Genomic DNA, 23,446 nt, shown 5'->3' on the forward strand with positions numbered 1-23,446 from the left:
TAGCCTTGATCCCCATTGCCTTTCCCTTTTGCTTTCTGCCTCTCATGCAGGTGTACTGTGTCTTGAGCTGCACCCCCCCCCCCATTCAACCCAGTGAGCTCTGAAAAGGCATGTCTTTGTGGCTCACCCTTTTCCTTTGATGGCTAAGAACCCTTGAATACATCAGTTTCTGGGGGTATTATTGTCGTGTCAGGAGCGACTTGAGAAACTGCAAGTCGCTTCTGGTGTGAGAGAATTGGCCGTCTGCAAGGATGTTGCCCAGGGGACGCCCAGATGATTTGATGTTTTTATCATCCTTGTGGGAGGCTTCTCTCATGTCCCCATATGAGGAGCTGGAGCTGATAGAGGGAGCTCATCTGCCTCTCCCCGGATTTGAACCTGCGACCTGTCGGTCTTCAGTCCTGCCGGCACAGGGGTTTAACCCACTGTGCCACCGGGGGCTCCTAGTTTTGGGGGGTGGGGGGGGGGGAATAGAATATTCTTATATACATATATATATATAAATACAGCATGCTATTTCGAAAACCCACCACTGCTTTGTATTCCTACAGATCTGACAAAGAGAGTGAAGAAAAATAAGCCTTGTAGGCATGTAGCGGCTAGGGTAAAGCTTCCTCTTTCTTTCTCAACTCATCAATTAATTCTGTTTCAGTCTAAAGGTCTCACTGTCCTGGTGTCAGCTTCCGGCTACAGCAGCTTAACCAAAACCTATTTCCTTGTAGGCTTTGTTGCCATTTCCGTCTCTTCCCCAAAGCCAGGCACCAAAAACAGAATGGTAGCTCCATTCCCAAACCTCAGCATGGTCATTGAAGAGAGAGGAGGGCTCGTGCTAGGATCATTCAGTTGGGTTGAGACAGGAGCAGACTTAGGCCCACCGAAAAGCACCAGAAAGTCCTGGGTTCGATCCTCAGACTTCAGGTCAAGGGAGACAGCCTGCTCTTAGCAGGACAAGCAAGACAGAGGTGGAGGGACCACTTGCCAAGCATCTCTTGAAAATGTATTGTCGAAGGCTTTCATGGCTGGAATCACTAGGTTCTTGTGGGTTTTTTCGGGCTATAGAGCCATGTTCTAGAGGCATTTCTCCTGACGTTTCGCCTGCATCTATGGCAAGCTTCCTCAGAGGTATGAGGTCATACCTCATACCTCTGAGGATGCTTGCCATAGATGCAGGCGAAACGTCAGGAGAAATGCCTCTAGAACATGGCTCTATAGCCCGAAAAAACCCACAAGAACCTATCTCTTGAAAATCATTCACAATTCAATGATTTGGGATGTTTTGCTGCCTGGGGGCTTGGGGGAGGGAGGCATCTGTCCCCTGGCTTTGCCCAAGCTCCCCACCTGTAGTAAGGAAGAGAACATTTGGCATCTTTCATGTGTCAACAGCCAGCCGGTTTTCTAAATCAACTGGCCCCAAAGCCTCCTGCATGGCAGCTGTTTATGCCCACCCTCTTTTCAGGAGTGCAAGCCTTGCTCATTTTATGAGCGAGGAAGAACTTGAAACGCCCACAGAATCAATGAGACTAATCTTGCAAAGGACCTTCATTCCATCTACAGTAGACATGGGCAAACATTGGCCCTCCAGGGGTTTTGGACTTTGACTCCCACCATTCCTAACAGCCTCAGGCCCTTTCCTTTTCCCCCTTAGCTGCATAAGCAGCTTTATAGATGGACACAATGAAAGGACAGTCCTGGAGCAGCTGCCCAGAAAGTCACCCCTCGTCTCAGGGGTGCTGTGGGGTCCGTTTCCTGCAAGAGCAGGCTTAGGCCGCAGAACCCGCCTGGGGAGGAACCCCAACCGAGCCAGGCGGCAGACGGAGACCCCTTCATGGTTTCCAATGCGAGTGCGCACAGCCTACAAGGAGGCAGGGGCTTCATGGGTAACCAGCCACCGCATGCCTTGTCACCGACCACGCTCTGGCTCTGGCGACCACTTCCATCCACGCCTTAACCCTTTACTAATCCCAACTCACAAGCCCCCTCCTCTGTTCAGTGAGTGGGGCTTCTGCATGTTGGGGGTGGAGGAGGAGGGGGGTGAGGGCAAGAAGTGCTGTGTTTCCTAGACGTGTGTGTTCTGCACCCGCTGTGCCCCCGAGAGACCGTTTTCAAAAGGTTTAGATCGGAGTGAAGGCAGTTCCCCACTGTGGCCCATCCTGGCACTGAAAATGGGCCACCAGCCTGACTTCAGCTTCTCTGGAAGGCTGCTGCAGGTAGGCTCTTGTCCCAGCGGTGCCCCTTCCCAACATGGCACCATCTTCATCCTGCAACTTGCCTAATTTTTTTGTAAGCAAGCAGGCCTTTTGAGGACACCAGCCCCTTTGATGGTCTGAGAAGTTCCAGGAAGGGAGAACAGCTGGGTTGTAGGACTCAGACTGTGGTCATCCCTACACATTTACTGGGAATAGGGGCACAAATGATAGTAAAAATTATGACTAATTTCTTTAACTTGGGAGAAAACCTCTTTGGGAAATTCTAGGTCTTCTACCATAGAATCACATTAAAAGATCTGTAGATTCCTCAAGTGGTGTTCTCTCTAGAAATTTCTAGATCAGTCATGGGCAAACTTTGGCCCTTCAGGTGTTTTGAACTTCAGTTCTCACAATTCCTAACAGCCTACTGGCTGTCAAAGGCTTTCATGGCTGGAATTACTGGGTTGTTGTAGGTTTTTTGGGCTATATGGCCATGTTCTAGAAGCATTCTCTCCTGACGTTTCGCCTGCATCTATGGCAAGCATCCTCAAAAGCCTATAACAACCCAGCCTACTGGCTGTTAGGAATTGCGGGAGTCAAATTCCAAAACATCTGGAGGGCCAAAGTTTGCTCATGCCTGCTTTAGATCGTCCAACAGGACTGGAGAAACTGACCATAGTCACACTGGAAGACCTTGAGATGTCTACAGAAAACATATTTAATCAAATCCACAAAAGTCAAAACCACAAGTGTGGAGGGATCACTGTATAGGATGGGCTGGATGCGTCTTGGAATGAGGGTGTTCATTCACACATGGAGACATTAGTTGTGACACACAGTGCAGCCTGGTCTGGCTCGCCAAGGCTTGCTCCTTCCTTCCTCCCTCCTTTGCTGACCACCCTTTCCTTCTCCTCCCACAGCACGCCTCACAATTGGTTCTACATTCCACATAGGTTAGTGCAAACACCCCAGTTTAGGAAAAGGAATGTTATGAGAATGTGTAGCTTTGCATTGTAAGTGCCCTTGAATCAGAGTGTGCTAGTGTCCTCACAATGTGGGCTTTGCTTCCACTGCCCTGGTGCTAAGAGCACTGAGTTGAGAAGAAGCTTGGTTTCAGTACAGAATGACTTCTTTTCTCATGCATAAAAATATAGGATTCTGTTAAACACTGAATAATTTGACCAAGTTTTGTCAACATAAGGACCCCTTTCTCCCTTCTCCAGCTCGCTTCCATCTTTGCCTGGCCCTCTGAGAAGAAGGCCTCCCTTAGAGCATCTTCATGGCAAAGCCCTGGCCCTCTGAGTATCTTCCTACCAATGCTCTAGCCCTCTTCCATTTCTCATCTTGCTCAAAAAGGGTCATGAAGTCACCCTTCTGCTACTGTCTGTATCCTTTCATTACCCAAAAGTGACTAAAAAGAGGAAGGACAGACTAGGCCTATATATATATATATTTATGCTGGCAAAAGCCCCACTCTACCTAATGAGGCTGATTCCCAGGTAAGTGCGATCAGATCTGCGCTCTTAGTCATGTAGTATACATTTGCATCATTTGTGGCATAGGTGCTATTTATTCCAGGCAAGTAGGTCAACGTGTTCAGAACCTGGGCTACCTTCGTGTTAGCAATTTGTTTATTTACATTTATTGCAGAACACACACAGCTCTACCTGTGGAGCTGCCACTCTGCGGTAAGTGCAGAGTGAGGAAACGTGGTTCTAGGAAATGGCAGGTGTGTTGCAGTCCTTAGGAACAATGGTCCGAGTACCACAGAGAGCCCTTCCTAGTCATTGGATCACAACATCTAGCGACCCATGTTCAGAAAGGAGGAATTCAAAGTGAAATCACCAGTTGAACTAAGTCACCTCATGGTTTTGGGAAAAATAAAAATAATAATCTAAAACTTTCTTTATATTCCACCCTACCTCCCCAAAGGAACTCAGGGCAGAGCTGTTCCTTAGTGAGCAGAAACAGCTTCGAATCTAGTCACCGTTGAGTCTCTCTCAGGGGCACAGCTCTCAGGGCATTTCGCACAAAGCGCAAACTGTGCCAAGATAGATCAACCTGGTTTGCACATTCCTGGGGAAAGGAGAAGGTACAGTGCCGAATTGCGATGCACCATTGCCATTGGAGTCCCCCTTCCCACCCTCTCCTCCTACTCTTCCTCCTCCACTTTATCTTCTCTCTTTCCCTCCTTTCCCCCCTTCCGAACTGATCTCTTTCAACCCCCCCCCCACTCTCCTGCCCTGTGCCCATTGCCTGCCCTCCACCTGTGATCACTTGGAGATCCACTGTTGCTCTGTCTCAAGCTTTGGCTGTTGAATCCATGCGGTTATGAATGTCCCATTTCCTCTAGCAGATCAGGAATGTGATTCAGTGGATACTGAACTGACCAGAGCTGAGCTGCCTCCCAGAATCCTTGGGTGCCAATGGCCCGGTGGATCCCTTGACCATCTTTCCTCCCCAAGTGGCTCCAACCCTCTTCTTGGCCAGTGGCCCTCTGCCCTCAGGTGGCACGAACCTCCATCTGGTGTCCTTCCTTCCCCGGAGGCAAAGGGGGTCTGCCTGTGGTGGAGCAAGCGGCACCCGCGAGCAGGTGAACGGCGCTGGTGGCGGGAAGCCCGGAGGTCCTCTAGCCCACCCAGTGGCTGGGTGTCCCGCTGCCGGCTCCTTCCTGGCCTGGGGGAGAGAGAGGGCCCCTCCAGCACTCCTGCAAACGCAGGCTCCCGGCTCCGGCCCCACCCCGCCAATGCCACCGTCGCCGCTGCCACGGGGCCCCTGGCCTCTCTTCCCAAACCCCTCCCCCTTCGGAGTCGGTCCCTGGCCAGCAGGCAGTGGCTTCTGGGAGCTGCAGCAGCTCCAGACTGGTTTTGTGACAACGTCTGTTCATTCTTCTCAGTGTTGTGACCGGCGCCCTGGACTGATGCTAACATTTCTCTCATTGCCTCTCTTCCTGCTCTCCCATCTGCATGTCTCCGCTGCTCTGTCTAGAACCGCCTCAGGAGGGTGGGCCAGTTGTGTAAGTGAGCATGTTCTCATCTCATAGCGACCCCATGTCCTCTGTCCGTCCGTCTGTCCTGTGCTGCTGCTTTCCGCTGCTGCTGCTGCTGCTGTGTGTGCAAGGGAGCAGGCAGAGTCGGTGGGATGGGGGGAGGGGGGGGAGGGGAGGGGGCGCGCTTGCTGTGCGGTGTGGCTCTGTCCCCGTCCTGCCCTTCTGTGGCCCCTAGCATGTCTGTCTCCCTGTCTCGTGATGTTCTGTGCCACCAGGGCCCAGCTGGAGAACCCCACCTGAGGGTTAGAAAGGTGGCCGAGGAGATGCAGCCTGGGTGGAGGATGCGGGTTGAGGATGCGGGGGCTGAGGGGTCACCTGGAGGCATCGCCCCGCGGTTGCCCACCTTGGAAACAGGTCAACACCTTTCCAGGGTCATGCTGAGCGGTGCATTTTTTTTTGGAAAGGGAGCAACTCTATAAGGCTTCCTGACCCTCTGTTCTGTAGCTCCCTTGTGCCACCTCAATGGTCTTCTCTGCTGCAGGGCAGCCTCTGTTGCTCTGGGCTAGGCCCACTCTTAGATCAGCCTGACTCCAAAAACTGGTAGTAGGCCCAAGATCAATGATCCAAGATTTGGGGGGTCTTCCTGACATCCTTTGGACACTGACAGAAATGTGGCTCCTGCCCACTCAGTCCCTTTGCCCCTGGCCACAAGCAGGGTTGCCAGAGACTATTTACACCTTCCTGTCCTTCCTGTCCAATCTTTGCACGTCCAGCCATGTGAAGCCGGACACATCATGTGTCCCCTGGAAGTGTAGGGCCATCCCAAGACTCTAGTGTCAATGGAGATGGCTGCTTCCAGGAAGAAGAGGGGCTTCAACCATGCTTTCCTGTTTGACGCTGCCCCCACCACCCCCAAAACAAACAGCCACGTGAAGCCGGACACATCATGTGTCCCCTGGAAGTGTAGGACCATCCCAAGACTCCAGAGTCAATGGAGATTGCAACTTCCAGGAAGAGGAGAGGCTTCAACCATGCTTTCCTGTTTGACGCTGCTCCCACCACCCCCCAAAACAAACAGACTACTCGGGTCAGGTGTTAGTGCCTACAAAACAGTAGTCAATGGAGGTCTCCTCCAATCTGAGAAACCATTGACGAAGTGGGGAGCAGATTCAAAGATGGTTAGCCTTCTGCATCCACAGAGGCTCCGCACATCCCTTTCGGCCCTGCCCTGTAGCCATCCCTGAACACATGCCGCCCGGTAGCTCTTCCATTTGGGACTTTACTCTTCTTGCCCCCAGGAACATGAGCCTTGGGTTGTCCTGTCTCGCCTCCATCCAGTCATATGTGATCTTGGGACCATGTTTTGTCTTTGCCCTGCAGCTCCATCCATTGCACAGGTGCCAGTGGTTTAGGCTGGGGATGAATGTAAGCTTGGCTGGTGTCCTTGCGGCTGTGACTTCTCTTGTGCCATTTCTGCCATCCATCTCAACACGGGCGCACTGTCAGACCACCTCCAGAAAGCCTGGCTTGGGCATACCTTGCCAAAGGCCTACAGAAAGAGAAGCCTCTGAAAGTGGCACTGAGATTCACAAGGGAGATGAGAATAATGAGAACGAGGAATTATTTCCAAATCTCTCTGCTGATGAGTGGAAGTTTAAGGCTTAATGCAGAGGTGGAGTAGCATCCCTGAAATTTTCACAAAAGTGGTGACCATACAAGAGGACATCTCAGCTCTTTGAACAGACATTACAATCAGCAGGAACATCACCCACTTTGTTTTTTGCTGCTGCCTTGCAAGCCCATCACAATCCTGCTCTCACTGCCAAGTGGGGATGCGCTTAGCAGCTTTCTTGTCATCCCTCAGTTGAAGTCAGCTACCAAACAGCAGTCTCTCCATACATATTTTCTAGACTTGAGTCTATTCTACTGGAAAGGCAACTACTTTCAGACAGAGGATCCCAGAAAAGATCTGGTGGGCCATCCAGCCCAACCCCATTCTGCCAAGACGCAGGAAAATTGCATCCAAAGCACTCGTGATGGATGGTCATAGAATCACAGAGTTGGAAGAGACCACATGGGCCATCTAGTCCAACCCCCTGCCATGCATGTTGCTTATTAGGATCAGTACTTGTGGGTCCACAGTTCACTATCCCTATTTTCCCCACCCTTTGACCAATGCAGTCAGTCAGATAAAGAGTCACCATAATATATACATGCTTGTCATGGAAGAGTGGGTAAACCCATTGTTGACGGAAACTTTGCTCTTCCATTGAAATGGTTCCCCCTATTCCCATGTATAAGAATTTGTCAAAATACCAACCCAGAAAACACGGGTTGATTTATCCATCGGTCAGTGCAACATGTGTAGTATGAACTCTTGTATTCAAAAAAGGAAGTCTCCCTTTCTCTGAGCGGAGTGGCCTCAAAATCTGCCCTCAGTTTATACATAAGGTCAACCTAATACATGACTATATAGCAGGCATGAGCAAACCTTGACCCTCCAGGTGTTTTGGACTTCAACTCCCACACTTCCCAACAGCCTCAGGCCCCTTCCTTTTCCCCCTCAGCCACTTAAGCAGAAAGGAAAAGAAAGAAAGGCCCGAGGCTGTCAGGAATGGTGGGAGCTGAAGTCCAAAATACCTGGAGGGCCCAAGTTTGATTTGTCTGATTTATACAGTACAGTGAGCAATATTAGAAAAGAGGGGGGAAAACTTGGGAAGTGGAAGATACTAAGAAGAGAATTACAATATCTTTAGAATTGGGACACCCTGAGGTAGCCAATATTCGGCTGTCAAATAGCTGTTACCATTAGTTAGTTCTACCTAACCTTTGGGTGGAATCTCTTGCTTTACCATTTGAAACCAGTGAGTCGTGTTCTTCCTTCTGGAGCAGCAGACAAGCCAGCTCCATCTTCTACATCACATACTTTGGGATATTTCAAGATGGTTACTTCTCATGTCACCTCTCGGTCTTCTCTAAACTGAGTGCATCCAACTCCTTAGCCATTCTTCGCAAGTCTTGGTTTCCAGACCTTTGACCATCTTGATCACCGTTCTTTGCACAGGTTCCACCTGGTGCATATCCTTCTTGAATTTGGTCAAGGAAGCCACAGCCCTCAGGTTGGAGGACCTGAACAAGACCATTAATGACTAGGGTTCAAGGAGGGGAAAGTAAAGGAACCACAGGCCAAATCTGCTGCCTGGCTAGTTTGAAGCAACCATATCAACACCCTTGAGCCAAACACATCACCCACTCAGCTGACTTGCGGCACCAGAACACTAAGAAGCCATGTCCACAAATTGGAGAACAAGAAGGTTCTCGCACTAGACGTTCAAAAGAATAGTTCTGTAAAGTGTTTAGAATAATAGAATCCTAGAGTAGGAAGAGACCTCCTGGGCCATCCAGTCCAACCCCATTCTGCCAAGAAGCAGGAATATTGCATTCAAAGCACCCCTGACAGATGGCCATCCAGCCTCTGTTTAAAAGCCTCCAAAGAAGGAGCCTCCACCACACTCTGGGGCAGAGAGTTCCACTGCTGAACGGCTCCCACAGTCAGGAAGTTCTTCCTCATGTTCAGATGGAATCTCCTTTCTTGTAGTTTGAAGCCATTGTTCCGTGTCCTAGTCTCCAGGGAAGCAAAAAAGAAGCTTGTTCCCTCCTCCCAGTGACTTCCTCTCGCAACACTCTACATAAGATACTGTACCATCCAAGGTCAACTGACCTCCTTGGACAATGGACAGGATTCTGGTCACATTACAAGCTCATCAAAGGAGGTGGCCAGCTATTAAAACCACCCTGCAATACAGATTTTTATCCTTTTTGATGTAATTCCTCAAGGCAAGTAAGGACACCCCATGCGCGCACACACAGAGCCACTCTTTTTCAAGCCACTTCATGCAACATGTGGCCACATTGTGTTAAAAAAATTTTTCAACTTGCTATGCCAATCTAGTGCACGGGCTGTGCCAATGCAATGGCATACACATACATGTGTGGGGATAATTTGTGAATAATTGCCAACATTAGTCATGAACAGAAATAAACAGGGTTTTTCCTCTTGTTCTTGATCCAAGTCCTCTTGGAAAATAAGGAAAGCTATACATTTTGATGATTTACACACACACACCTCTGCCTCCTTGCATGTTCTTGCTGATGCTACATCCATGAAAGCCCTAACTGCTGCTTCCAGCAGTGTGCAGCTTCTCAACCTGAGGAACGGCTGGCCTGGGAAGTGATAGGATTGCACAGGCACCTGGAAGACGGCACAAAGATGGGAAGGACCTTTCTGTGGCCACCACTTCTGAGAGGAAGATGTAGCTCGAGCTCTCGGCTATGCCAGATCTTCCTGGCCAGGGAGGAGTTCAGATCACCCTTCTTCCCAATAGCTCAGCACCTTCTGCACTCTTTCAAAATAAGACTCACTGAAAGGAAGGCTTTAGCTGTGGATTCCTGCATAACAGAAAGGGGAAGTGGCCCTTGTGGTCCCTTCCAGCTCCCAATGTAACCATCCCAAATCTATCTCGGATTGCTTTCTTAAGGGTTGGGAGACTTTTTGGCTAGATTATCTTAGACAGATGTGCTCAGAATTCCTGGTTCTGCTACAGTGATTAGAGGAGCTCCTGGCACAGGCCGAAGAACTGAAACAATAAGCTAGGGAAGCATTGTTTGCAATCAGAACAGTTTCCAGTTTATGGCAACGTAATGCCCAAGGCCCCCAATCACCCACTGGCCTGCTCGGATCTTGCAAACTCAGGGCAATTGTGGCTTCCTTGGTGAAGCCAACCCATCTGTAATGCATTCTTTCTCTTTTCTACTGGCTTACACTTTGCTGAACGTTATTGCCTTTTTCAGTCAGTATACCAAAAAATACAACTTAACATTTACTTGCTTCTCTCCAGATAAAAGATCTAAGAGTAAAATCGTCCAGTATGTTATTACTTCAATAACATTTAAACTTTTGCCTAATATTCAGGCTATGAAACATAGTCTTCAAAACCAACAAACACCTCCTTCCCTCATCTTTATAAAAAGATAATAATAAATAATAATAAACTTTATTTATACCCTGCCACCATCTCCCCAATGGGGACTTGGAGCGGCTTACATGAGGCCAAGCCCAAACACAAATTACAGCAGCATAAAACCGAAAACGCAACCCGAAAATGCAGATAGTAAGCAATAACATCATAATTACATAAAACACGTGAAAACATAATAGTATAAAATTACAATAAACACAATCACAGTGACAATAGGCGGGCTACATGTAAAATTTAAAAGAAAGGAAAAAAAACTGATTAAAACTAATTAAAACTCGAGTGAGATAAGAAAGAAGCCAGTTATTTGCGGCTATAAAAATAGTTCCCAGTGTTTTACAAAATTATCCAAAGTTTTCTCTCTAATCAAGGTAATTTCTCCATTTCTGGTATTTCAAAGATCTTTCATGCCCAGCCTTCTTTTGTTGGGATCTCTGTGCCTTTCCATTTCTTGAGCCTACGGTAGCCTTGCATCAAAATCATGTATTGAAACACTTTCTAATTCAATAATTTGTCCATTCACTTGTATTCTAGTATTTCTCAGCCCTTTCTCAAGTCTGCCACATCTGATAATAAGTCCCATGTTGTGCATTACAGATTTCCAACATGTATTCTCGGCCCTTTCTCCATCTTAGATAATCTTGTGAGCATCAAATACGAGTCTACGAGTCTCGTACCATCTACATGTCATTTTGTACAAAATTGGTTTTAAGATCAGAATATATTTTTCAATCCTTTCAAACACATTCCTTCTCATTGTTGCATCTCATCACCAAACTTTTGAGCCCATTTCATCACCATCCAACTCTACTCTCAATGACATTTTATACATTTTTGCAATCAGAAGTTCATCATATGTACATAGTTCTGTCTCAAACATGGAGTTTTCTTTCTTTCTAAAACCCACTCTTTGCTTTCTTGTGTATCGTGGCTCTCTTTTCCCTGGACTGAAGCTGTCTTCAGTGTCTGTTGCCCAGTGGTGCAGAGGAGATTTGGAGGTTCTTCCTCTCGGGCATGGCACACATGAGCCCAAACACAGAGGCCACAAGGTGCCTTCATTCAAACAGGCACTTTTTTTTTGTCGTGTCAGGAGCGACTTGAGAAACTGCAAGTCGCTTCTGGTGTGAGAGCATTGGCTGTCTGCAAGGACATTGCCCAGGGGACGACCGGATGATTTGATGTTTTTATCATCCTTGTGGGAGGCTTCTCTCATGTCCCCATATGAGGAGCTGGAGCTGATAGAGGGAGCTCATTCGCCTCTCCCCGGATTCGAAACCTGCGACCTGTAGGTCTTCAGTCCTGCCGGCACAGGGCTTTAACCCACTGTGCCACTGGGGGCTCCAAAAAAAAAAAAATCAGGCACTGAAAGAGCAGGAATAATAAGGCAATAATAATCATCATTATCATCATAGAATCCTAGAGTTGGAAGAGACCTCATGGGTCAGCCAGTCCAACCCCATTCTGCCAAGAAGCAGGAATATTGCATTCAAAGCACCCCTGATAGATGGCCACCCAGCCTCTGTTTAAAAGCCTCCAAAGAAGGATCCTCCACCAATAATAATCCTAGACACGCGGGAAGTGTCCGACGTGTGATCCAATACAACAGCCAGCAGAGTGTCTGCTGTTGACTTGTCTTGTGGTGTTTCAAGTAATAATAATAATAATAATAATAATAATAATAGTCCGAGGGGACTCAGAGCGGATTACAGTATATAAGCAGACACAAGCAAAAATTTAATGCCTTGTTACAATAGCATACAATGAGACACAAATAACAATGGCAAAGGCTCCTCCTTTCATTTCCGGCTCTGGAGGCAATGCTCATCTCCGGCTCTGCGGGAGGTGCCATTTTCAAGCCGTGGAGCCTGCATTGTCTGTAGACACCTCCTGGTCATGTGGCCAGCGTGACTGCTTAGAGCATCTCTGCCTTTTTCCCACCGAAGCGGTACCTATTCATCTACTCGCATTTGCATGTTTTCAAACTGCTAGGTTGGCAGGAGCTAGGGCTAACAGCGGGAGCTCACCCTGTCCTGCGTATTCAAAATGCCAACCTTCAGGTCAGCAGTTCAGCAGCACAAGGGTTTAACCCATTGCACCATCCGCGGCCCCATGCAGCATGCACTGCGGCCCCATGCAGCAACAGCCAGTAAACAGCAGAACCAGTCAGTACATTATTCATAGACATGGTAGTGGAAAGGCAGTGTTCATAATTAAACACCATCTTTGCAATGATAAACAGGCTGGTGCTTTGGCTTCTCCGTGGAAGGGGGAAATTGTGGCAAGGTCATGCAAAACTTGCTCCAAGCCTCCCAGTCCCCTATGATCAGAGACTGAGGTAAAGCAGTTTCCTCTCAAGGCAAAAGAGCATAAAGGGGGCAGGAAGGCCAGGGTCCCATGGGGGAAATTGCCCGGGCAAGTGGCACAACATGCTGGCTGCCCTTTTGTGGTCTAGCAAAGTGCCTTCAGCACAACCACAGTCCACACACTCCCAGCACCCCTGCATCCACCCAAACCTACTACAGAAGGGATTCCATGGGGGCCCTAAAACCCACAATATTTCTTCCAGGAAAGGATGGCATCGGTGTACTCCCACACACTGCTGTTTGCTGGCCCCACCCCAGTATACATGCAGCCAGCTTTAGGAGCTAAACCCACTTGTATTGTTTGTTGTGCTGTGTTTTCCTGGCCAGATTTGTTCAAAAGGGATTTGCCTTTGCCTTCTTCCTGTGAGAGAATGTGGCTTGCCCAAGGCCACCCAGTGGGTTTCCATGGATGAGCAAAGGGATTCAAAGCCTACTCTCAAGTCCTGTCCCACTGCTCAACCCAAGAGGCTACGCTGGCTCTTGTTCTCCTGGCCTCAAAAGGTAGATAGCTCAGTAGCCATAGGAAAGGCTGTGGGGACCATTTGCACTTCAGTGCTGCTTTATGGTCCCAGCTGCAGGAGCTCTAGCTGAGATTGACTTGCATACTGGACAAAGGGAGCTAAAACCGTTAACTGCAAGGCTTCACGGGACTTTGCTGCTGTGTTTTACTTCTTCAGCTAGTTCTCCAAGGATCTGGAGATGGTTTTCCCTTCCCTTAATAAGAAGGCTAGTCTGAGAGGGCCATGCTTCCTGCTGCCTCCTTGGGGCCTAAGGGGAGCCCTCCCCAGGGGCTCTGCACAACCACAGCACCCCCCTGCTCTCCTCTGTAGGTGTTGTGTGTGTGTGCGTGTTGTGTGTGTGCGGCCTGGTGCCTTGGCGCCTCCCTCACCCTGGCTTCTGCTTTGTCTCCCTCCCTTCCTCTCTCTCTCCTTCCCTCCGCAGACTTTTCAGTAGTTTAGGCGAACTGAGCACCATTTCCCAGCGCAGCTCGGGCACCACCTACACCGTCCGGCCCGGCAGCCGCTACCCGGTGACCCGGCGCACCCCCAGCCCGGTCAAGCCGGCCGCCCTGGAGAGGACAGACCCCTTGAGCCCCGTGCGGCCCTACGGGCTCACCCCGCCCACCATCCTGAAATCTTCCAGCCTTTCCATCCCACACGAACCCAAGGAGGTGCGCTTCGTGGTGAGGAGCGTGAGCGCCCGGAGCCGTTCCCCGTCGCCCTCCCCGTCGCCCTCGCCGGCCTTGCACGCCCTCCACCCGCCCCGGCCCTTCATGCAGAAGCCCCTTCACCTGTGGAACAAGTACGACGTGGGGGACTGGCTGGAGAGCATCAACCTGGTGGAGCACCGAGACAAGTTCGAGGACCACGAAATCGAGGGCACCCACTTGCCGGCGCTGACCAAGGAGGACTTTGTGGAGCTGGGGGTGACGCGGGTCGGGCACCGCATGAACATTGAGCGGGCACTCAAGCAGCTGGTGGACAGCTGACCGTTGTCCCCACCGGTAGGTCAGACAGGACATTCCTACTAGACGAGTAAACAGGAACCCACGGGATTCTCTTTCTATTCTACTCTGACCACTGCACTGAAGGGCGGGGAGCTGGCAAGTACCTACTCTCTCTCCTCCCTCTCTATCACACGCACACAGACACACACACAGGCCCCTCGGGGAACAGGAATGCTGCATGAAGGGACACCCCACTCCCCAGCGTTGTTGGGGGGCTGGTCTTTGTATCTCCTGGCGTGCCCTTCCCCAAGAGGGTCACTGCGGGGCAGGTGCTTCTGGGGGAGGGAAGAGGTCGCTCCATTGTTGGGGAACACCTTTCGAATGTGAATGTGTGGTGTGCGTGTGGGGCACACCGGTGAAGGCTCAGATCACATGCCAAGGAGGGCACTGAAGCGGAGGGATCCTGGGCTGGGTGGAGAGCAGTCCCAATGTAGTGGGGCTGGAGGAGGCAGCGCTCCAGAGAGGCAAGGGCGAGCACAGAATCTGTTGGGTCCTAACAGAGCTATTACTTCGTGGCTCTGCGTGCATTCGTGCTTGTCTCTATGAAGATAGAATACGCCTCCTGAGGAAGGGGCTGGACCCCTTGCCAGTGGGTCAGACATGGTGGCCCAGGTCCAGGTCCTGTGAGTAGCTGTGGAGAGGGGAAGCCCGCTTCGTGGTCTGCTGACTGGGAATCCCCATGTGGAGAGGGGTGGTGCAAGACCAGAATACATGCGCTGGCTGTTCAGCTGGCAGAGAGCAGGAAAAGGACAACCCCTAGTGAGAGGGCCTGCCTCCCCACCCCAATACACACACGCACACATACACACTCACTGTCTCTCTCTCACACACACACCAGTTTCTCCAAGCCCTGCCCCAACACAATCATCATCTCATTGGCAGGAAGACCCAAAGACTGGTCAGGACTGGGGTGAGGGCGCGAGGGAGAGACGAGAGAGAAACCACACACACAAAGAGAAGGACCTGCCTTTTGGAGGACTGTGTTCTTTGCCCTGGCGAGAGGGGGTCCGAAGTCGCATGGATAGAAGCATGTTTGGGGGCATCAAAAAGGGAGGCAAGTGGAGAACCCAGCAGCTTCCGCTTTGCCAACATTCATGGGGTGGGGGGAGGTTGCATTTTCTCTGGGGTCATGGGACGCATCGAAGGAGTCTATAAATCTCTGTGCATTTCTGTAGATTTGGTGGTCCAAGCGAGAAGGATGCCGACGCCAGGATCCCGCCCACTCTGTCCTAGTCACTCATTTTTGCATCTCTTTTTAATCAGCTATATATTTGAAAAGGAAAAAAAAGAACAAATATCTATATATCTATATCTATAGCCACATTGTTTTGTTATGGTTTACAAAAGCTATATCTCGCTAGAGGAGGATGTGGGGGCTCACCGGCCCTGCCTGCAACGCTTGTGGGAGTTTTTAGTGACTGACTGAATGAATGTGAGAGAAACAAAAATAGTCTTTTTAAAACTCTGTTCGGATGCTCTGAATTTTACAGGTTTGGGGGTGGGGGTGGGGAGGGGGACCAAAAGACAACGTTGCACTCGGTTTTGGGGACACCACCCAGTCTTCCATTCTTGCTGGGCAGGCAGAGCTGTAGGACAGGCCCTGGCCAGGGGGAGCGGCCTCCTTCCTTCTGCCTCGCACAGTGCCCTTCTCCCCTTGCCTTAGCCCCATCTTCTCTTGCCTCCCTTCCTGGGGGAGAGAGGGTGGGCCGGGGGCTCCTTCGCACCTACTGTAGCCTTCACTAGTGCCAGGAATGCCCACCTTGCAAGGAGAAGAGGAACCCACAGCAGGGGAGAGCACCCCTGGCAAAGCTGGCAGAAGGCAGAGGAAAGCTAAGGCCAGATTCCCAGGGAGCGGAAGGAAACTGGCTCTGAATTGGGGTCTCTTGAATGGCAGCTCCAACTGGCAGGGCTGAGGTGAAAGGCAGACTTGAAAGTCCTCTGGAGCTGCGACAAAGGATATTTGGTGCAGTCAAAATGCCTCAGTTAGAAGTAGTGCAGGTGAAATTGGGCCCACGCCACTTGGCCAGCTCTTCTTTGTGGGCCCTGCTCCATTCCTCTTGGCACAGGCAGAAGCCCTTTAGAAGGAAAGCCCCTGGGAAACATGCCTGCTGGGGAGGGGGCTTGAGGGGAAAACAACTGCAGAGGCTTTTGGCTGCATGGTTCTAGATTAGCTCTCCAGGGAGGGAGAGGCGGGAGGCACCAAGAGAGGTGGATGGCTGGATGGATGGATGGGCAAAGGCCTCCTCCCAGCTCAGAGGCTGGCCTCTGGCTTCTTTGTCCGTGGATGCTGGGCTCTGCCTCTGCAGCATTTCACTTGGCTGTGGTGTTCCCTTCCAAACCATGTACCAAACCTGTCCCAGTGGGAAACAGCCTGCCTTCAAAGTGGGTTAGAGGAGCGCCCCAGGGTGCATTTCTTCAGAGAAGCATTAATTCTTCTGGTGCTAGAGGGGCGGAAGAGGGAGACCCTCGCCACCCCTCACACATCTCTTCTTAACCTTTCCAAGCTTATTCCGGTCAGGGACAGGATGGAAGGGGCACACGAGAACAGGGTACTCCACCCCCAGCCCACCCCCAGTATTCTTGCTTTGGAGTTGCTCCTGCTGGGGGAAGGTGGGGCGCTTTGCCAAGGTTCCTCTCAGTCGGGGCTGAAGGAGGGACAGAGCGGCTGGTCACACCACCTTCCACAATCAGACCAGGGAGGCACCCACTGGAAACGCTCCAGTGAAGCCAGAGACATACATAGTGCAGAGACATCACAGAAGGTTGTTCATCTGTGACCTCAAAGGGGGGCGGGGTGAGGTCATTCATATCCGAACCCCAGGAAGAAGTGCAACAGGTATTTGATACCTGCTTGGACTTCAGTGCCACCTGTGCCCTGTTGAAAGAACAGGGACCTCTTTGATTCAGGGGAGCCCCATTCACTTGGCGTTCTGAGGCTCAACAGCCATCCAGCCATTGCTGACTGGGTGGCTGAGAAGAGGCATTGGGTCCATCAGAACAGGCAATGTAAAGAGGACACATATCAAAACACAAAAGCAATATAACATCTACACAGTTCACTTGTGAAATAGCATATTTGAAAACAGTGAAAATAACATGTATTGCAATCATTCCAAGCTTTTTCCTACACTGTAACCTGGTTTAAAAACCAGTAAACATGCAAAATGTCCAAACAGTCTTTCTTGATCTGATAGCCCCAAGATATATTGGACCACTAGTTCCATCTTCTTCCCTCAACATGCAGTGTAAGGAGAGCTGCCCCAGATCATCATCTTCCCAAGGAAGATGAACACCATCTCTGTAGATCCAGTCTCATCGCTTCACACTGAATATTCACACTTTTATAGCACAGTCCTCTGTATGTGTACTTGGATACAAGTCTGACTCTGTTCATTATGGCTTACTCTTCGGCAACTCCCCATTTTTAGATAGCAAGCTATGGTAAAACCAAAGTCCCACCCTGACGAATGTCAGGATGCTGATGTCAACCGCAAGAGCATCCTTCCGTGCCAAAAAAAATATCCCATTATATAAAGTGCTAGTACAACCCCCCCCCCCCAGGCTAGGCATGGGCAAACTTGGGCCCTCCAGATGTTTTGGACTTTGACTCCCACAATTCCTAACAGCTTTAGGCTCTTTCCTTTTCCCCCTCAGCTGCTTAAGCAGAAAGGAAAGAAAGGTCTTGAGGCTGTTAGGAATGGTGGGAATTGAAGTCCAAAACACCTGGTGGGAGGGCCGAAGTTTGTCCATGCCTGCTCTAGGCTCAGCCACAAAGCCTATGTCCAGTCTGTGTACTTCTAAGTGTCTCTCTTATTTCTGCCCTGTATCCCAGGTTAATGGCCCTAAAATGCTTTCTAAATTAAATTATATGAAATCCATTAATCTATAAAATAAGTGTAACGCTAACAGATTAAAACCATACTCCTGAATTCCACAGGAAGGCCCTCCTCATCCATTCCAAAACACCACCAACCTCACCTTTTGAGATGCTTGAAACTTGAAACGAAAATGACAACTTTATCTGTTGTTGAGACCAATGTGGTGCTCACCCCCAATACAAATTGCCCAGATTATCTTGCTTTTGCCCTGTTAACCTAGGCTGGGGCCCTTCCTACAAATGAAGGAGCTGCTTCTATTTGCAGGACAGGTCCCTCCCTGTAACCCATTCTCCCCTTTTTTTCCTTGAGAGTGGCTGGAGCAAGGTTGGCTGGCTATCTGCCTGAGTGCAGGCTCTTTTTCAGGCCCACGCTGTGCTGCTCCTGCCGCCGTGGGCCCTCCGTCTCGCTCTGTCCCTTCCGCAGCTGTTTCTGGGACAACGTGAGGAGACTTAGCCTGCACGCGGCCTCCTCCTGAGGGAGGGAGGCTTGAAGACTGCAGACTGGAACTTGTATCTGCAGGACGTTCACTCCAGGACTGGGAAAGCTGGATGCCTTCTTCCTTCCTTGAGCAAGCACTGAACCCTGGTTGCTGCTGCTCCTCAGGAAGGCCGGCTAAGGTGCCCCCCTGTTGCCACACAGGGCCAGGGCTGCCCAGCTTCTACCCCGCAAGCAGCTGCAGCCGTACCTGTGTTTGCAAACACTGGGTGATCCCTGGGCGTGCCTTCAAGGCGCCCAGGCGCCAGTCCCAGGGACACCACGGCTCAGTCCTGGTCAGGCATAGCCCAAAACAGGAAAGAAGCCCCAGCCAGAGAGTCTGGTTGAAGCTGGAACTACAAATGGCAAGAACGTTTGCAATGATCTATTCTTGGGTCAAAGAATGAGTTTACTCAAAGAGTAATAGACCACTGAGAATTTCGCACAGATTTCTTCTGTTATTCAGCATCCCAAAGATGCTGAATAACAGAACAAAAGATGCTGAATAACCTCTGCCTTTGCAGAGGTTTTCTTTGCAAAAAAAACAAACCCAAAAGCAAACAACCTAATTTCAATTCTGTATTATTATTATTTATTTAAAGCATTTATATTCCGCCCTTCTCACCCCGAAGGGGACTCAGGGCAAAGCACAACTTATATATACGACAAGCATTCAATGCCAGAACATAAACTATAAATATACACAAACGTTAAAATTAATTGTTATAAGCCATCTCAAAACAGCCATACCGGATCCGGTCAGCAGGGTAGGGTTTCCTATTATTACCTTATTGCACTGTCCCAAAGGATTGGTCCCACAGCCAAGGTTTTACCATCTTTCTGAAGGACAAGAGGGGGGGGGGGCTGACCTAATCTCACAGGGAGTTAGGTCTTGGTAAGGGGACTAACATATACGGGAACTAAAATTGGTTGGTGTCATAACTCAATTTCAGATGAGAGCTACTGTTATATTACCGTGTAGCAAAGCAAACAAAGTTCCCCATGCAGCTCATGCATTGACCCTGATGGGCATCAAGTATCCTTGTATTCACCTTTGCACTTCGTTAGCAGAGTTTCTCACTACTTTGCTACCCAGCTAAATATACAAAAGGTTAAGTTAAAGGTAATACAGGAGTCTGACATCTGCTTCTGTCAAGCAAACAGCGTTCTGTACAGAAAACTTGTTTTTGCTACAGAAAACGGTTTTTAAAAAGAAAACCATGTTTTCCTCATAGAATAATTCCCGCACAGCATTTTAATATGGGGAGAATACTGTGAAAAAATGCAGGCTTTCTGCTTACAGCTGGGATAAATCTTAATTAGCAATCCCAACTCAAGGAGAAATAGGAATTTACCTTCTTCCTTGGAACTCTATAGCTGCCCTCTACTCCACTGCAAGGGATTGTAAAACATTACTATAAAATGTAAAGCACCTTGAACGTGTTATGATAACATATCAGTGAATCATGTGGTAAAGAAATAAATACAAGGCAACCTGAGGGCAGAGCCCCTGAATTCATTGCTGGATGAGATTTTAATTCTCAAGGTGAACCCATGGTTGCATTCCACACCCAACACACAAAATGGTTCAAATACCATGATAACCTAGAGCAGTGGTTCTCAACCTGTGAGTCCCCAGATATTTTGGCCTTCAACTCCCAGAAATCTTAACTGCTAGTAAACTTGCTGGGATTTCTGGGGGTTGTAGGCCAAAACACCTGGGGACCCACAGGTTAAGAACCACTGGCCTAGAGAATTTTGCCGCTTCTCTCTGGAGGTATCCACAAAACCACTCCTTTGGCCATTCAAATCCACTGAAACCAGATTTAGTTTCTTTAATTCTGACACCATGCCTACTGACACTGGAGTAAGCCTTACTAAACATAGTTGGACTACCATCTTAGTAAACATGCTTAGGATTGTGCAGTTTAGATTAGAATCACAATGTCAAGGCTGACAATGTTGTTTAAAGATTGCCCCAAACGATTCATTTAGTTCTTCACATATTCCTTATTTCACCCCCTTATTTACGGCATTAAAAGGGGGCATTGTCCTCTCTTTATGGAAACATGTTCACAAACAAATTCTGCGCTAACTCGCTAAATTCAGCACTTAATAGCCATTACCGGCGTATGATTGAGAAACGTTCTATTCAATAAGCTTCAAGTACTGGTGACCTGACCAGCCACAAAGTCCCCCTTCTTCCTCTTCCTCTTTTTTTGCTGAGAGAGAACTCTTGGAGGCGACACCCTCCCAGAAGGAGCTAGGAAGGCCAGGAAAGGAGGCAAGGACCTGTTGTTACTTGATGGAAAATACAATAAACCCACCTTCCGAGAAAGAGGCAGGGAAAACAGAGAGGCAGCAGCTCCCTTGCAAGGGAAACACACTTCCCGGGCTCTCCTTCAAGGTCTAGGAGAAATCCTTGCCTGTCTGCAGGAGAGACCATGCCTGAGGCAGAGCCTTCCTTCTGCTTTGGCTCAGCATCAGGAATAGAAACGTGATTGACCAGAGATCTCTTTGAGGCAGGTTGGGACCTCCTGTTTCTGCCCCAAAGAGGTCAATTGCGAGGAGAGTGGGAGAAGCTGTCTCTCCTGCCGTGTCCAGTTTGCCCACTGACTGACAGGCTTTGTCCTCTAGGCAGAATGCTTCTTGCTTTGCAGGACTCTTGTGTGAGTCCCACACCCCACCCAGAAATGGCCCATTCGCTCTTGTTTTCGCTTTCCCGGTTGCAAAGAAAGGCTTTCTGCATTGTTCCCTTCCCCTCACGCTGTGCTCCAAGATGGCTGCTTTGCTAGAAGGAACCATTTCCGTATCGGGCCCCCCCAATTGTTTCCGCCCCAGCTAGCCCGCCCTGCAAGTGCCCATGTCTGCTTTTTTCTCCTCAACACGGACGGCTGTCGGCTTTTCTTACAGTCCAGTCAGTTGATGTTCCTCAGCGTTTTGCTCCCAGCTGGAGCGAAGGGTCTTGGTTTTCATTTGTAGATAGCTCCTTGCCAGTTTTATTCTACCCACAAGGACCGTTCTGTCCCAACTCTCTCCAGAGCAAGTCATGCCTTTCATTTCCAAAAAAGCCATTCTGGAGAAGGCAGGTAAAGGAACCTGACCGTGACATCCGAGCGAGAGGGTCATTCCTAGAACCAACCCCAGGTATGCGGCTGCGGGAGAACCCGCTGCTGCGCACGGACCTACTGTGATTTCTCATGGCTTCTCAATGACTTTTTGTTACCTTCTGTACAAATTGAGGGCAAGAGTTTCTTTCCCTTTGGAAATTTAGTTTTTAAGGTTGTTGGTTTTTATTTCTCTCTTTGGTCTTGACCAAATCCATTAATCTTCTGTAGTCAGGAACTTTGGTTTGTATTTCTGGGCTTTTTCAAAGCAAGAAATCCAATCCTCAACATGATCTCCTCAACAGGGAGCGGCTGTGCAAGCTGCTGCTCACTCTGGAACAGAACCGAAACCCAGCGTGGTTTCCCTTTCAACCCCATTCTCCTCAAGACACACACACAATATACAGAAGAGGTACACACACCGAGAAGCAGCTCCCGGTCTCATCCCCTGTCTGTCACACACACTCACCTGTGCCCTTTGGTTTCTTCAATTGTTTTTTAATTGACAGGGTCAGTTTGACTTTCACCCCTTATTTTATATGGATTTCCCAAGGAGATCTCTCCTTCTGCAAAATAAGAGAGGAGTGGATCACACACCTCCCTCTCCCTGACGTTGTGATATGCCCCCCACACAGAGATCTATGTTTCTTATATTATATTATTATTATTATTAATATTATTATTATTATGTAATAAATTTATAAGAAATCTTTTGGATGATTTGTGCTTTTTCGTTTCATCAAGGGGTGGGTTCAAATCCTGCACTAATGCGTATGTCGTGTACCATTCTGCGCAGAAAGTGGCTCGTATGACTTCCTAGGCCTGACATATGGAGAGGCAAAACAGAAGGGTGGCTTAGCTTGGCTGAGCTTTGTGTGCGTCCTTGGACACCCGTTCCCAATCCAGACTCAATATGGACACTCCACCTCCTGTCTCTCTCGTTATGCATTGCATGGTTTGAAAACATTACGGTTTCGGACTACAATTTTCAAAATCCTCAACTGGAAGATTCCCGGAATTGTATTCTCAAAAAGATGTTTCCAAATTCCAGACTGACTAGAATGTAATGACAAAATTTCAGTTGCACACTAGCACTGAAACACCTTTTTACCCAGCATCACACCAGAAATGTTTATTAAGGAAAGCAAGTACAAAGGGGGGAAAGGGTATCTCCAATAGAATAGAAAATACAAAATAGCAGCAATCCAAAAATAGGAAATACAAAATAGCAGTAATCCAGAAATTGGAAAGTACATAAAGTCAATAAAACAAGAATCCACAGCAGTTATGCAAACATGATTCCATAAATCAGAAAACAGGAGCTTCTTCCAAGGCAAACCCTTCCAGGAACAAAGATATGAACCAGAAAAGGAAACTTGAATCATGAACTTGAGAGCAAAAACAGGAAAATCCTTTAGCAATGTTGTCTCCTCAGAGAGGCTTGAAGCCAGACCGCTTAATTTAAGCCTGTCTTGGCACCCATGAAATAATGCCGAACACACCTGGACTTCAGAGTCTTCCTATTGTTTCAGTGAGAATATCTAGTCTGTCTGTTTTTTACTCCCTCCGTTCTCAGGCCTAATCTAGTTTTCCGGGGAAACTCCCCATTATCCCAAGGACCTTCACTTTTCCTTGTTGTCTGGGAACCAGCACTGGAATTCAAAGCATTCTCAGCCTCATCAGCCTGCAATTCTCTCTGATCTGAGGCTTGCAATTCTCTCCGATCACACACACAACTCCTCATTTTGAAACCCATCATCCCCCTCATCCTCAGACACCTGCTATGCTACCACAATTGGAGATATTCATGGGTGTCTATTCTCCCCTTTTAAGAGCAGATGGTAAGAAAGCATGGTATGGCAGACACATTATTTGAGTTTGACTCACTACAAAGATAATTCCTACC

At 48.9% G+C, this 23,446-nt stretch overlaps 1 protein-coding gene across 14 annotated transcripts in view; it reads left to right on the forward strand.

The window, feature by feature from the left end:
* SHANK3 (SH3 and multiple ankyrin repeat domains 3) overlaps positions 1 to 15,529 on the forward strand; it is a 407,035-nt gene extending 391,506 nt beyond the window's left edge. For 7 of the 14 annotated variants that reach the window (XM_067469407.1, XM_067469409.1, XM_067469406.1 and 4 more), the window contains one exon: positions 13,517 to 15,529. In XM_067469407.1, the coding sequence (XP_067325508.1) occupies positions 13,517 to 14,063 (547 nt within the window). In that variant the 3' untranslated portion in view covers positions 14,064 to 15,529. Of the gene's footprint in view, positions 1 to 551; positions 605 to 4,542; positions 4,646 to 5,082; positions 5,203 to 13,516 lie in introns of those variants that run through there. The other 7 variants (XR_010910064.1, XM_067469413.1, XM_067469415.1 and 4 more) reach the window with 7 other exon arrangements.
* The last annotated feature ends 7,917 nt before the right edge of the window (positions 15,530 to 23,446 follow it).

The sequence above is a fragment of the Anolis sagrei genome, chromosome 5 (assembly GCF_037176765.1).
Source record: "Anolis sagrei isolate rAnoSag1 chromosome 5, rAnoSag1.mat, whole genome shotgun sequence".
NCBI classification, from domain to species: Eukaryota; Metazoa; Chordata; class Lepidosauria; order Squamata; family Dactyloidae; genus Anolis; species Anolis sagrei.